The 16280-nt window shown below is 42.3% G+C and overlaps 1 protein-coding gene across 2 annotated transcripts in view; it reads right to left on the reverse strand.

The window, feature by feature from the left end:
- The window catches only part of trpm5 (transient receptor potential cation channel subfamily M member 5), a 65662-nt gene that overhangs the window by 32270 nt on the left and 17112 nt on the right, over positions 1 to 16280 (reverse strand). For both annotated transcript variants that reach the window (XM_033039178.1, XM_033039177.1), the window contains exons 4-11: positions 15041 to 15221; positions 14013 to 14179; positions 12250 to 12421; positions 10174 to 10238; positions 6265 to 6450; positions 5297 to 5399; positions 5056 to 5174; positions 2283 to 2651 (exon numbers count right to left, since the gene is read on the reverse strand). In XM_033039178.1, the coding sequence (XP_032895069.1) occupies positions 2283 to 2651; positions 5056 to 5174; positions 5297 to 5399; positions 6265 to 6450; positions 10174 to 10238; positions 12250 to 12421; positions 14013 to 14179; positions 15041 to 15221 (1362 nt within the window). The remainder of the gene's footprint in view (positions 1 to 2282; positions 2652 to 5055; positions 5175 to 5296; positions 5400 to 6264; positions 6451 to 10173; positions 10239 to 12249; positions 12422 to 14012; positions 14180 to 15040; positions 15222 to 16280) is intronic.

A 16280-nucleotide genomic window follows, 5' to 3' on the forward strand; every position in this document is an offset into this window, starting at 1 on the left:
AATGGGTACAGATTATGTTGCCCCAAGCATATCCAAGCTCATTTTTTCCAAATGTACATATCAAAACCGAATATTATACAAACAATATGGATGGGCATGTTAATAAAAACATTAAAATAATTAAATAAATGAGGGGGGGGGGGGGGGGGGGGGGGGGGAGTAAATAATAAAAATAAAATAAGTGAAGTGCAGAAGGTAACTACAGTACATAGGGAGCAGTTCAGTACAATAATTCTTTGTGAAGACTCTTGTTTCTAAAGTTTCTAACTCTCTTGTCTTCTATCCCTTACTCATAATGTCATTAAAATGGATGGTTTAGAGTGTAGATAGGTTTGTGTTATGTGTCAATATTCTTCTGTGCAAGAAATGAGATAAATGGTTGCCAGATTTTATTAAATTGGTTGACTCTATCCTGTAGAACATATCTTATTCTTTCTAAATGTAATGTACTGGTCAAGTCATGAAGCCACATTCTGGAATTGGGAGCTGTTGTTTTTTTCCATGACATGAGCAGTAGTTTCTTTGCCGTAATGAGACAGTAGGAGAGGAATTGTCGTTGAGCAGTTGTGAGTTGTCTTGATGTATCAGATACCCCAAAGATGATTAATAAGGGTTCTGGGTTTAATGGGATGTTAAGAATGGCTGAGATATTCTTAAATATTTCAGACCAGAAAGAGGCGATACAAAGTTATGAAAAAGAGTAGCATCTGAGGAGTGATTCTATATGGATAATACTATATCCATTCCTCTGGCTTCACATTTCATGCCTCCCCTCTCCATAATCTCACTATCTTCTGCCTTAGTTGTCCAATCATCTGCTAATCAATAATCAATATAGATCAATATCTCCTGCATCTATCCATCACTTGCCAGGCTTAGTCCTGCCCCCACCTCTCTAGCCTTCTCCCCCCCACTACAAACAGTCTGAATAAGGATCTCGATCCTAAACGTCACTTATCCATGTTCGCTAGAGATGCTGCCTGATCTGCTGAGTTAGTCCAGCACTTTTTTCTAAACCAGCATTTGCAGTTCCTTATGCCTTTCTTTGGAAATCACATTTATTATCATAAATAACCCAATTTTATTGCAACATTTAACTGATCGCAATTACATTTAATGACATTGAGATTAATAGATTACAAACTGCACGGTGTTCGAGCTGTGGAAAACGGTGCAGATTTAGTTCAACTGAATATAATTTTATTAGACAATATAGTTTATTGGACAATAAAATGAATCAAGGAATGTGTAGTTTGTGCTAGAATGTGGCAGAGGTAAAGGATAAGCCGTGGGCATTTTTGAGGAAATGAAAGGCCTAGTGCTTTTGTTTATTTTGTTCATACTTGGGGAATCTCGAGGTGAGCAATCAGTGTATTCAGCCTCAAATTTTGAGGGGTATTTATAGTGGAAGTGGATTTTTGAAAGGTCAGGGAGTAAAAGGTTATGGGGAACTAGAACAAAACAGAAGGTGATGCCTGGGTAGTTCAGCCATGATCATATTGAATGGCACGGCAGATTTGAGTAGCTGAATGGCCTTTCAGCTCTCTTGTTTGCTTACATTCTTGGCATTAGCAACTGTATACATTTTAGACTTTACTTTAGATTTAGAGGTACAGCATGGAAACAGGCAACTTTGTCCCACCAAGTCCACACCGAACAACAATCACCTGGACGGCAGGGTACAGTGGCAGAGAGGTAGAATTGCTGCCTTACAGCCCCTGAGTTGATCCTGACTACAGATGCTGTCTGAACGGAGTTTGTACATTCTCCCTGAGACCCGTGTGGGTTTTTACCGAGTGCTGCAGTTTCCTCCAACACCCCAAAGGTGAACCGGTTTGTAGGCTAATTGGCTTGGTTAAATTGTAAATTGTCCCTCGAGTGTAGGATAGTGTTAGTGTGTGGGGATCGTTGATTGGCGTAGACTCGGTGGGCCGAAGGGCTTATTTCTGTGCTGCATCTCTAAACTATCTCTGAACTAAACATCCCATACACTAATACTTTCCTACACACTAGGGACAATTTTACAAATTTTCTGAACCCAATTAACCTACAAACCTGTACGTCTTTGAAGTGTGGGAGGAAGCCAGAGCACCCAGAGAAAACCCACGGGTTCATAGGGAGAATGTAGAGACGTAGAAAGATGGCACCTGTAGCTGAACCGGGGTCTCTGGTGCTGTAATGCAGCAACTCTACCACTGCACCACTGTGCCACCCCACATTTGAAAAATGAACTTATTTTCTTTTACAGTAATTATTTTCTTCAGTTATTTGTTTGTACTTACTGCTATTGACTTTTTAACACCAGTGTGCTTGCGAGAGGAGTTGGATTCCTGGAAAATTCCCTTGCAGGCATCGTGCAGGAAATCTTTCAGCACCTTGGACACTTCACACAGGGTGAACTTAGGTTTATTTTCTGGGAAGTCCCGATGCGAAGGAGTGTTAATGCCTGTTATAGTGAGCCTGTGCTCCTCAAGCTTTCTCAGCAACAGCTCGTAGAGAAGGCACTTCTGTGAGATGGAACGATAGAGTTCTTGGAGCCGGCCATAAGTGAGGAAGTCATACATGTTCATCCCATTATCAATGAAGAGCCGAACAAACTGTGGTTTGTCATTCACCAAGGCATCCATCATTACATCTTCCAGGTCACAAGACTGCAGAGAAGAGCAAGTTATTGTATCACTGTGCAACTCCTTGATATGAATAATAACAAAATAATTAAACAAATTCTTCTCTTTCTGTTACCCATCTTAGCTCGCCCCAAAGAGCTTTATAACTATTGTAGTAAATTTATAATGCCCATAATGCTTAACATTGCACATAAAAGCTAGATTAATAAATGTGGTGATCACCAGATAAACTGCATCAGCAATAATGTTCTTGGAAGACCATTGCGAGCTCCAGGATTGACATCTCTTGCCAATAAAGTACTTTTCAGCTGCTTGGACTCCACAGCAGTTAAACATTTCAGATCAAAACTAGTGCAGTCAATGTTTTTTTTTAAATTACAGCAGATATTGGTAATAAGCCTTCTGTTGCAGCACTAGTTATCTCCAGTTGCGGAGGGATTTGATGGCAATGTAAGGAGATTATAATGGGATTCGTGTAGATGGGAGCTTGATGGTCAATGGAGACTCTGTGAGCTGAAGGGTCTGTTTCCGTGCTGTTGGACTTTTTGACTCTTATCGTTTTAATGCCACTTTTGCACCATTATCCCATTTGCTAATTAAATTGCTCCTACCTCCCACCCTGTAACAGACCTTACTCTTTGTTCATTCCTCCCATCCTTAGCCTATATTTGTTTCATTCTTCCACCCTGATGAAACACCAATATCCAGCATTCAGCCTGCAGCTCTCTGGGTGGATATTATCTGACCTACCAAGTATTGCCAGAATCTTATGGTGACTATTTTGCTTCATCTTGACAATTTACTGGTTCTTCTTTCCCAGAGTATGGTAAGCTTGTGGAGCCATAGGACAGCTGATATTGTGATTGTCAATTTAAGATCTGTTTCAACTGAAGTCCATAAGTGGTGATTTTCTCTAGTGTAGATCTTCCAGATGGGTCCAAATGACAAGGTGAGGAATTCTGAAAGAATTGGGGTCCGTCTCCTCTGCTGCGGTAACTCACCCTCACGGCCTTCTCGGAGGAGATCTTCTCCTCCAGCTCATCGAAACTCGTGGTGCCCACCGTGATGCCCACCAGAGGCAGGTAGGCAGTGGGCCAAGCAGCGGGCGGTCGGAAAAGAGACGAGCGACGGCTGAGCCGGAGTGGGCAGAGGGAAGGAGGGAGAGTAGGGTTGCAGGGTGGCCGAGCAGTTTGCATGGAGACACACACACACACACGCTCGTCATCAGCTGGATCTAAACCACAGCTAACAATGAATGATCTGTGGAGGAAGGGACTGCCGATGCTGCTTTTTATGGATGGAGGGAGTGACTGAGGGTAGGGGAATGGAGAGGGAGGGAGAGGTGAGGGAGGGATTGGGGGAGGGGAGGAGGAGAGGGGAAAGATCCTGGGGAGGTGAGGAGGGAGAGTGGGTGGATTGAGGGAGGGGAAGGGGTAGGGAGGGAGAGAGGGGAAGTGGGGGAGGTGATGAGAGTGGGGGAGAAGGGGGAATAGAGTGAGCGGAGTGGGGGAGGTAGCAGGTGGGGAATACAGGGAGAGGGCAGTGGGGAAGGTCAGGAGGGATAGTGGCGGAGATAGGGGGAGGTGAGGAGTGGGGGATCGAGGGATAGGAGGGCTAGGGAGGGGTTATGGAGGGAGGGAGGGTGTGACTGAGTGTAGGGGAAAGGAGAGGGAGAGGTGAGGGAGGGATTGAGGAGGGGAGGAGGAGAGGGGAAAGAAGAGGGAAGGTGAAGAAGAGGGGGAGGGAGTGCTGGGGGATGAGGGGAAATGAGCCGTGCCTGCGCAGTTGGGGGCTATGTGTGAGTGGTGCAATATTGCATTGGGGGACGGGTTGCATTGGGGGAACGGGTGAGTGGTGGAATATTGCAATAAGGAATGGGCTGCGTTGGGGAACCAGGCCTCCTGTGTGACAGGGACCCAATGAGTCCCACTTAGTCTAGTCTCTTATAAAATTCTTTCCCTCACAAGAATCCTCTTGTTTTTCATACCTCTACCATGGGAAAATGACTATTGTCAGGAACATTACGATGTGGGCAGGAAATTCAAGTGCAACAAATAGGTTAGCTAAACTGGCATGGCAATGGCATGCTAATGCTGAAAAAGGGTCTCAACCCGAAACGTCACCCAGAGATGCTGCCTGTCCCGCTGAGTTACTCCAGTTTTTTGTGTCTACCTTTGGTTTAAACCAGCATCTGCAGTTCCTTCTTACACAAATGGCATGCTAATATTTGTTTTGGTCATAGTCGCACATGTTGAATCTTCCAATCTCGCCCAAGGTGTGCATAGAGGAGGGAAGGTCAATGGCTAAAGATATGCCCAAAAGTCGGTAATAATTTTAATATTGATCCCATTCTATTACCAACACTAAGGAGGAAATCCAGCTGCTATTTCCTACTTGATAAATTCTAAATTAGATCAATGAAATGTACCTTCCACTCCACATCACCATTGAAGATCTCACTCTTGGCAATATCTACCCTGTTCCAGGCAACAGCAAGTTTCAGTTCATCCAGGTACTCCTGCGCTTCATTGGTTTGACTTTTGCAGGCTGTGAGGAAAAGGAAGAAAATGATCCTGAGTATGAAACATGCCATTCCAGACGTGATGCCTAGCATTGGTTCTCCACATCAATGCCAAAATGTAACCAAGATAAATGGGAAACCTCCCTACCTTTGACAAGGGCTTTCAGGATAATGGTATCCATCTCCTCCGAGTTCTCCTGCTCAGAGTTATGCACTGTTAAGATATGTTCTTTGGCCATAATATTTTGAATCTAAAAAAGAAAAGTTGCTGCCAATTTTGTTTTTGGTTAAGGTGCCAAAAATAATTAAATCCTGCAAGTCAAGGTTTATATAGGTCACATCAAAGGTTTATGTAGATCACATCACTCCACAGACATACAGGTATGTAGGTAAATTGGCTTGATAAATGTAAAAATTGTCCTTAGTGTGTGTAGGACAGTGTTAATGTGCGGGGATCGCTGGTCGGCGCGGACTCGGTGGGCCGAAGGGCCTGTTTCTACGCTGGATCTCTAAACTAAACTAAAAATCATAGTTGATCGATATTTACTGAAATTGAGCCACCTACAAAACACTTAATTGTTGAGTTGCTACTAAATTCTTCTTTCAGATACAAAACAGAATAATCCATGAATATCAGGTAATGCATAAAGCTGATATAAAGTAAAATAAGTAATATTTGTGTCTGTGGAAAATTTAAACGTTTTGGTGCTCTGTATCGCCATCTCCAGAAGAAGAGCCAATATATAATAATACATATGATAAACGATATGAATGCAAAAGTGAGATGAAAGCACAAGGCATTTTAAGTACATAGACAATGGAAGCACGAACGATTAGGAAAGTCAAAAAGGTGGTTAGAAGGACAGAATCATGGCAATTAAATTATCAACCAACATAACAAAATGCCAGGATAGGGTTAAGGTCACTAATGGAATTATGTTATAAACTCAACAGGTTATGATTGGAAAATTGACTAAAATAACAAGCGAGATCGTAAAAGTGACAGAAGGGAGAAGATAATTTATAAATTAATCAAAATAAATGAGGATAAACCCCTTGGTCCAGAAAATTGTATCAGTGTAAACTGTAAGCTTATGAGTGTGTTATTGTTTTTACCAGTTTGGTCCATATGAGAATATTTTCTTTGGTGAAGGTTTCTCTGGGGAATTTTTCGATAAGCTGCTCTTCCACAGTTTCGAAAACCACGGGTCCATGCATCAATGAAGCGATGACATCAGCAATGCCCCCTGATCCAGCCAAGATTAACCATGGGACATAATTCTCCATCCCCTGGTGCACTTTCTGTAACATAAATTAGAGCATCCTTGTCAACCCATTGTTGGTGTGTTAACAACACTCAGGAATGTCCACCTTTAACTACTGCTGAGACGAGGAACCAGCAAAAAGGTCCTGTACCAACAAAAATATCAGAGAATATTAATCCAATTTTTCCTGTTTGCATTATCTATCTTTATCAGTTCTTCCATGTTTCATACTTTTCATTATTCCCTTACAATGTAGATTTGAGTCTCTGCTTGTACTCATAGTCCCATTTCACCAATGTTTCCCTGTAAACAACTATGTTCTCTCGCACATACCCATTACCTCCCCCTGAATGTGGATGATCAGGCATGATCACAGTGAATGGTGGTGCTGGCTCGAAGGGCCGAATGGCTTACTCCTGCACCTATTGTCTATTGATGCTCTTCTATCCATCTACCCTTGTTGTTAACCTTTGGTAGCCAATTAACCTGCAACCCAACACGTTTTTGGTATGTGGGAGGAAACTGGTGCACCTAGGGGGAACACAAGCAGTCACAAGGAGAACGTGCAAACTCCACACAGACAGCATCTAATCCAGGTTGAGGGAACTGTGCGCTGGCAAACACACACCTCTCAACAGGAGTAGCATCAACCTTTTCAATCTCAGATGCATATGCATGCGTGCATCTCTATTCTTCACACGTGGGTGGAATGGTGATGCAACAGGAGAGTTGCTGCCTTTCAGCGCTAGAGATCCAGGTTCGATCCTGACTACGGGAGCTTGTCTGTCCAGTTTGTACGTTCTCCCAGTGACCTGCGTGGGTTTTCTCTGGGATCTCCTTTACCTCCCACACTCTTAAGACGTACAGATTTGTAGGTTAATTGGCCTGTTAGTTGTAAAATTGACCCTAGTGTGTGTGGGATAATATAAGTGTGGGGATCGGTGCAGACTCGGTGGCCCGAAGGGCCTGTTTCCGCACGGTATTTGTAAACTAAACTAAAAAAACAATAAAGCCTCCTGTTTTATGCACTATTTCCTCATCGAGACATCAACTTGAGGGGCAATTAGGTCTCCACATATAAACCATATAACAATTACAGCACGGAAACAGGCCATCTCGACCCTTCTAGTCCGTGCCGAACACGTATTCTCCCCTAGTCCCATATACCTGCGCTCAGACCATAACCCTCCATTCCTTTCCCGTCCATATAACTATCCAATTTATTTTTAAATGATAAAAACGAACCTGCCTCCACCACCTTCACTGGAAGCTCATTCCACACAGCCACCACTCTCTGAGTAAAGAAGTTCCCCCTCATGTTATCCCTAAACTTCAGTCCCTTAATTCTCAAGTCATGTCCCCTTGTTTGAATCTTCCCTACTCTCAGTGGGAAAAGCTTATCCACGTCAACTCTGTCTATCCCTCTCATCATTTTAAAGACCTCTATCAAGTCCCCCCTTAACCTTCTGCACTCCAAAGAATAAAGCCCTAACTTGTTCAACCTTTCTCTGTAACATAGTTGCTGAAACCCAGGCAACATTCTGGTAAATCACCTCTGTACTCTCTCTATTTTGTTGACATCCTTCCTATAATTAGGCGACCAAAATTGTACACCATACTCCAGAATTGGCCTCACCAATGCCTTGTACAATTTTAACATTACATCCCAACTTCTATACTCAATGCTCTGATTTATAAAGGCCAGCACACCAAAAGCTTTCTTTACCACCCTATCTACATGAGATTCCACTTTCAGGGAACTGTGCACAGTTATTCCCAGATCCCTCTGTTCACCTGCATTCTTCAATTCCCTACCATTTACCATGTATGTCCTATTTTGATTTGTCCTGCCAAGATGTAGCACCTCACACTTATCAGCATTAAACTCCATCTGCCATCTTTCAGCCCACTCTTCCAACTGGCATAAATCTCTCTGTAGACTTTGAAAATCTACTTCATTATCCACAACCCCACCTATCTTAGTATCATCTGCATACTTACTAATCCAATTTACTACACCATCATCCAGATCATTGATGTACATGACAAACAACAGTGGACCCAACACAGATCCCTGTGGCACCCCACTAGTCACTGGCCTCCAACCTGACAAACAACCGTCCACCATTACTCTCTGGCATCTCCCATTCAGCCACTGTTGAATCCATCTTGCTACTCCACCATTAATACCCAACCATTGAACCTTCTTAACCAACCTTCCATGAGGAACCTTGTCAAAGGCCTTACTGAAGTCCATATATACAACATCCACTGCTTTACCCTCATCAATTTCCCGAGTAACCTCTTCAAAAAATTCAAGAAGATTAGTCAAACATGACCTTCCAGGCACAAATCCATGTTGACTGTTCCTAATCAGACCCTGTTTATCCAGATGCATATATATATATATTATCTCTAAGTATCCTTTCCATTAATTTGACCACCACTGACGTCAAACTAACAGGTCTATAATTGCTAGGTTTACTCTTAGACCCCTTTTTAAACAATGGAACAACATGCGCAGTACGCCAATCCTCCGGCACTATTCCCGTTTCTAATGACATTTGAAATATTTCTGTCATAGCCCTGCTATTTCTACACTAACTTCCCTCAATGTCCTAGGGAATATCCTGTCCGGACCTGGAGACTTATCCACTTTTATATTTCTCAAAAGTGTCAGTACTTCCTCTTCTTTGAATCTCATACTTTCCATAGCTACTCTACTTGTTTCCCTTACCTCACATAATTCAATATCTTTCTCCTTGGTGAATACCGAAGAAGAGAAATTGTTCAATATCTCCCCCATCTCTTTTGGCTCTGCAGATAGCTGTCCACTCTGACTCTCTAATGGACCAATTTTATCCTTTTGCTATTAATATAGCTGTAGAAACCCTTTGGATTTACTTTCACCTTACTTGCCAAAGCAACCTCATATCTTCTTTTAGCTTTTCTAATTTCTTTCTTAAGATTCTTTTTACATTCTTTATACTCCTCAATCACCTCATTTACTCCATGCTGCCTATAATTATTGTAGATCTCCCTCTTTTTCCGAACCAAGTGTCCAATTTCCATTGAAAACCACGGCTCTTTCCAATTTTTACTATTTCCTTTCAACCGAACAGGGACATAAAGATTCTGTACTCTTAAAATTTCACCTTTAAATGTACTCCATTTCTCTTCCACATCTTTCCCATAAAACAAAAAGTTTCAATTTGCTCCTTTTAAATCCTTTCGCATCTCCTCAAAGTTAGCCTTTCTCCAATCAAAAATCTCAACCCTAGGTCCATTTCTGACCCTCTCCATAATTATATTGAAACTAATGGTATTGTGATCACTGGTCCCGAACTGTTCCCCAACGCATACCTCTGCCACCTGACCTGTCTCATTTCCTAACAGGAGGTCCAGCACCGCCCCTTCTCTAGTAGGTACATCTATGTATTGCTGCAAAAAACTATCCTGCACACATTTTACAAACTCCAACCCATCCAGCCCATTTACAGAATGTGTTTCCCAGTCTATGTGTAGAAAATTGAAATCTCCCACAATCACTACCTTGTGCTTACTACTAATATCTGCAATCTCCTTACATATTTGCTCTTCCAATTCTCGCTCCCCATTTGGCGGTCTATAATACACCCGTATAAGTATACATGATTCAATATAATGAGTTCCTCACGAATGGATAGAGAAAATGTATTTTTAAATAATTTCTCCTTGCAGATTAATTTTATTTTGTCCAGTCAAGAAAGACGGCCGTTACCTGCAAGATTTCCGGGTGGCCATGTACAAGAAAGCAAAGTACAGGAATTTCAATGCTGCCAGTACCTGCAAAAGATAAAAGCAGAATTAAAGCATACTACAATTTTTGAAAGTTATGTCAAGTAATGACAAGGACACCAGTTGGACTTGTAAAAGATGATTCAGGAGATAGTGGCTTCCAGGTAAGAATATCTGCTCCATTCTATTTAATGGTTGGTGAAACTGGACAACTTGGCTATTTATTTTAGATCTGGGTTGACATCGTTTTCAAAGTTCTGTAACAATTAGAAGGTTTGCTATTATTTATTTTGTATTGCAAAAGGCGGGTGTATAGGAAACAACTTAGGAATGTTGACTAAGTTGTCCTTTCTCCTTGCTTCTGGAGACTAGGAAAGGCAATTTGGTATGTTTTAAATTTACATCATGTGGAAGAGAGCACACACGACAATGTGTCTTCCATTTAGTTGACAAAGTGAGACCGCAAGGGTGGCTTGTAGCGGGAACAAAATATCTTTCAATTTGTTAAATTGATGAGTAGAACTTGATACTGGAATAGTTTTCAGACAGAGTTGGATTTTCAACTTCAATCCGTGTTCTAAAACCAGCATTGCAAGATGGACACTCCTTATGAACCAGGGTGATGCATCGATACAAACAGCAACCGCTGTCAACTAGGTGAAAATGCCCTGGGATCATGAGGGTCTGTTTTCCCTCAGCACCACACAGGAGTGGCAAAATGAACCAAGGTTAGACACAGAATGATGGAGTAACTCATCAGTTCAGGCAGCATCTCTGGAGTAAATGGATAGGTGATGTTTCGGGTCGGGACCCTTCTTCAGACCAAAGTAAGGCTGAACCCACAAACTCCTCATTCAGACAAGGGTACCACCATTAAATTATGGGTAACACATGAAACGTTAAATGGTTCCTGTAATGTGCAGCAGATATATAACACCATGTTTCATGCTGTGAAAATGAAAAATATCCCACTGAAGAGCAAGAGCCCGAAAATGTATCATTCTGAAATATCTCCCTTCGGTGTGTGAAAATGTATGGTGAACTAAATCTGCAGACAACAGTACTTTGTCATTGAGATAAATAAGGGAGTGTTTCATTTCTCATAGATCCTTACAACATAGATGGAGTCTATTTGGACCATTGAATCTACAGCTGCTCTGAAACCAGTCCCTCAATCTCGTCCCTCCTGCTTTTCTCGCTACAAATTATTTCTTCTCACATGCCATTCAACTATTCCTGACTCTCCCACTAGCCAGCTATACAAGGGGAAATGAATAATGGTCTATTAACCCACTATCCAGCATGTGTTTGGAATGTGGGAGAAAATCAGACATTCAAGGCAACCCATGCAATCACAGGATGATAAACTCCACACACAATAATGGGGCCGTTTTAGAAATGGAAAATTTCCACGTATTTATTGAAAACAAACCTGAGGAAAAAGAAAATTAACGTCATAAGTCTTGGCCAGGGTTGGAGGTGGTATTTTAAAATCTATCCCTCTCGTTTGGCCTGTGAACCTTAAATAACTGACAGGACAAATAAACAAAAATGTTCCCATGTTTTAACACTGTTCAACTATTTTGATCAAAATGACAATGGATTCCCATGCAAGATTTGTGGAGACTATACAGACCTCTAACTTTAGACTTTAGAGATACAGCGTGGAAACAGGCCCTTCGGCCCACCAAGTCTGTGCTGACCAGCAATCACCCCTTACCCAAGTATTATCCTATACACTAGGGACAACTAACAATTTACAGAAGGCAATTAACCTGCAAACTTGCATGTCTTTGGAGGAAACCAGAACCGGAGAAAACTCACATGGTCACAGGGAGAAGGTACAAACTGCATACAGACAGCACCCGTACAGACAGGATCAAACCCAGGTCTCGGGCGTTATAAGGCAGCAACTTCACCACTGTGCCGCCCTACCTGCTATCACAAGCTGGGCTGTGCAAGTTTTTTCACTTGCTATTATGGCCTTCTATGGGAACTGTTCATCAACCTGTGGTCATGATGGAGATCCTACTCTCAGCCATATTCTTCTGGCGCTTACCTGCGTAGCCTGTCCGCTGTTCTGAAATGTGCTTCAGCAGTTTCAGCCAAAGCTTAGTGGTGCCATTGGGAGTCTTTTCATCCACCAGTATGAAGTGGGAGTGGTTGTTGTCCAAGGAGTAGAGAGGACCTTGTGCTGTGTCATCAACCCGGTAGACTGCTGGACTGTGCTCCTAATTAAAGACGTATACAAAGTAATTATAGAGGAAGTCCGAGAGAAAAGCAGGCCAAATAAACAAAGGTAGTGCCTGTTGCAGTTGCATTTTTTGTCCATCATGGTTCAGTTGACAACACTCTTACCTTTGGGTCTGAAGATTATAACACATGCACACATTTTCCATTGCCTGAGAGTATCCTCACCAATATATAATCCTGCACCAACATACTGAACCCTACTATATTATTACTGGAGGTTCTTGCTATGAACAAATTAGATATGTTCTTCAATACACCACTTCAAAAAGGTGGTGTATACATTTATAACGGTTAGAACTGTTGTGGCATGTCCTAAAGTACTGCAATGTTTTCTTTCAATACAAACATTTAGTTTTTAGTTTAGTTGAGTTTAGAGATACAGCGCGGAAACAGGCCCATCAACCACCGAGTGAGTCCGCACCGACCAGCGATCCCCGTGCACTAGCACTATCCTACACACAATGGACAATTTACAATATTTACCAAAGCCAATTAACCTACAAATCCGTACGTCTTTGGAGTGTGGGGGGAAACTGGAGCACCCGCAGAAAACCCATGCGGTCACAGGGAGAGCGGACAAACTCCGTACAGACAGCACCCATAGTCAGGATCGAACCTGGGTCTCCGGCAGCAACTCTACTACTGCTCCACTGTGCCGTCTTTGTTCCATGTTCCATCTCCCATCTGAGGAGGGGGGAATGTGACCCATTTCCTATGTTATCTCGCATTGAAGAACAGTGATGAAAGGTAACTTTGAGGGAGGATTGGACAACTTCCATCTCCACTTATCGGCTCTGCTCCAAATAACCAAGACTGTAAGCTCACTTGTGGGGGGAGGCTAGGGGAATACATGTGAGGGTGCCTCTTGAAGATCCAGTTGACAGTGTGTTCTAACATCATGCTCACATTTATTACCTCATACTGTAATTGGGAAATAAATATTTTTTTCAAACAAAGAGAGGCACTGAGTATTTTTGAATTTTAAGTGAACTTGCAGAAGAACAAATAGCAATGTTTGCCCTGAATGATCTCTGCAAAGTCTGACAAAAAATGCAGTGATTCGACTGCTTGTGACATTGCCAACCCATGTAGAATTATGGTCTCACCAGTATGGGCAAACCTTGACCACTCGGCATGTTTGGTCAGGGGTTGAGGGAAGGGGCTTCATGTTATAGCCTGCTCATCAAACCAATCCTAGTTCCCATTTGAGTGAAGTCTTGCAGACCATTCATTTTTCACAGCTTAAGTTGACAAACAAGTCAGAGTGCTTTCACTTGGATGGTTCAAGGCAAATTCTGAGCAATCTCCCAGCACTGGGCACTCATTATTGGTGTGGATGGCCCCATTTGTGACAGTCTTGAATTCCATGCCCAAGCACCAAGATAGCAAGGCAGGGACATGGCATGGGTGAACCCAAATCAATGCCCAGCTCTAAATCACACCTGCCTTCCTCATTCAAACAGAGAAGTCAACATTAATGTACAAACATCTTTCGCAACTAGAAATGAGTTCCTTAAATACTGAAAGGCCGAGGATAGGGGAAAGAAGGTTTACGATTTGAGAATTAACCTTAACATCGTCTAAGGCTTCACAGTCAGAAATGATTCCCAATGGCGAGATTCCAATTGCGAAGACTTTGATTTTGGCGGAAGTGCTGGCCAAGGCATGATCACGGACTGCTTCCCCTATGAGTTTGGTGATCCCTGCCCGCAGGCCTCTTGTAATAATCCACGCCCCTGTATGGGAATCATAGGAAATAATTACATCAATCTTCAAGCAGCAACATTATTTTCATTATTGAAGAACCCACAGGCTCACAACTGGAAGGATTTTCACCATTCCTCCCCCCATCGCCCCACCACTCTAACCTCTCTCTACACCCGTGTGACCCCTCATCATGGGGTTCCCCTCAGAGCAGAGAACTGTCAAACCTTATTGTGCAGAAGCTCATTCAGCCATTTGTATCTATGCTAGCTCTTGTTCAGATTTTCCCCATAAGGCTGTCGATTAGCCCTCTTCCACATGTCCAATTGAAATTTGGAGGTTACACTATCAGATTCTACTACAATTACACATACAGGTGACTTCCAAGTGTCTTTGGAAGTCCTAGCATGCAACATCTATCATTAAATAACATCATCATGTCAGTCAGTTTGATTAACAAATGGAAGCTGCTCCAAGAGAATTAACATTGCCTTGGTGTCCATGAGTGTGGTCTATAATGATAAAGAGCAAAAACAAAGTGCAGATGCTAAAAATCTGAAATAAGAGCTGGAAATAATCAACATATCTAATAGATGCTGCTTGACCTGTTGAATACATTTTTCCTTCGGACTGCTATCTATGGGCACACTTGGAACAATTTAGAACCTTTACCAAAGCCAATTAACCTACAAACCCGTACGTCTTAGGAGTGTGGGAGGAAACTGGAGCACTCAAAGAAAACCCATGCGGTCACAGGGAGAATGTACAAACTCTGTACAGACAGCACCCGTAGTCAGGATCGAACCCAAGTCTCTCGGCGCTGTAAGGCAGCAACTCTACCACTGCGCCACCTATTCCGCCCCTTTTTCCGTGATACATAGGAGTAAATTTACCTGTGCTTTGAGCAGCTTTCACCAGACCTTTCCGAAGAGCATTCTGAAGCCATGGCTTTAACAAAACATTATCCTCTCCTCCAACAATCGAAACAACGAGGTTTGGGACGGGCACATTCCACTCCTTGGTCAGCAAGTCAAATATGACACATGGGGGAGTGTTAGAAGACACCTGCACAAACTGTAATTAAATACTGCTCAGTTAATCGGCAAAAACACGACAGCCAAATCACTTATATTCACACAGTATCTTTAAAGTGGGAAAAGATCACAAAGCAAAGACAGACACAAAGTGCTGGAGTAATTCAGGGCGTCATGCAGAACATCAGGAGAAAATGGATCGGGACCCTTCCTCAGTGATTTATCCCAAAACATGCAGTCAGTACAAGAATTAGATTGGTTACTGCAAACTTGAACGAGAGGGGCAGGCATTAAGAAGGAGAGACTAAATGGAGAAAGGGAGGGAAATCAGTGGTTTGGCTTAGATTACCGAAGGCTTGAACCAATAAAAAGAAGAACATCAGGATGTATTTTATTAAAAAGGTACGCAAGAAGATCAGTTTTGAAGCCGGAAAAACATATGACAATTACAGGATCCAGGCCACTAAATCTCATTAGCTTGACCTATATTTTCCACATTTATATATGAGTGGTCATGAGTGTGGTGTTGACCGATTGTGAAACGTTCCTGGGACAGTTACATTTGGCATTAGCCAATACTAGGATCTATTTGAAACCAAGAACCTTAAAAGGATTGGTTTACCTGTTCAGAGCTGATACATGAAACACAACATACAATGAAATACTATCTTTGCTCATCTCACCACCTCCGGACCACCCTACCAACAACTAGAGAGCAGTCCTGAGCTACTATCTACCTCATTGGTGTCTCTTGGACTACCTTGATCAGACTGTACTGGCTTTATCTTTCACTAAACGTTATTCCATTATCATGTATCTATACACTGCGAATGGCTCGAATGTAATCATGTATTGTCTTTCTGCTCCCTGATTAGCACACAAACAGTTTTTCACAGTCCCTCGGTAAACAAGATTATAACTGGAAACCTGTGGCAAATGGCCATATGACAGCTTTATATATTTTCTTATCTCAAACTACGCACTGAAGAAATCTTGATAAATTGTGAAGCCACATGGGTTATAAACGCTGTATTGCCTTGATGTTGAACTGAATGCTTAGTGTAAGTGGATTACATTCCTCCTTGCACTCTTTAAAATA

Source organism: Amblyraja radiata, chromosome 20 (genome assembly GCF_010909765.2).
Source record: "Amblyraja radiata isolate CabotCenter1 chromosome 20, sAmbRad1.1.pri, whole genome shotgun sequence".
NCBI classification, from domain to species: domain Eukaryota; kingdom Metazoa; phylum Chordata; class Chondrichthyes; order Rajiformes; family Rajidae; genus Amblyraja; species Amblyraja radiata.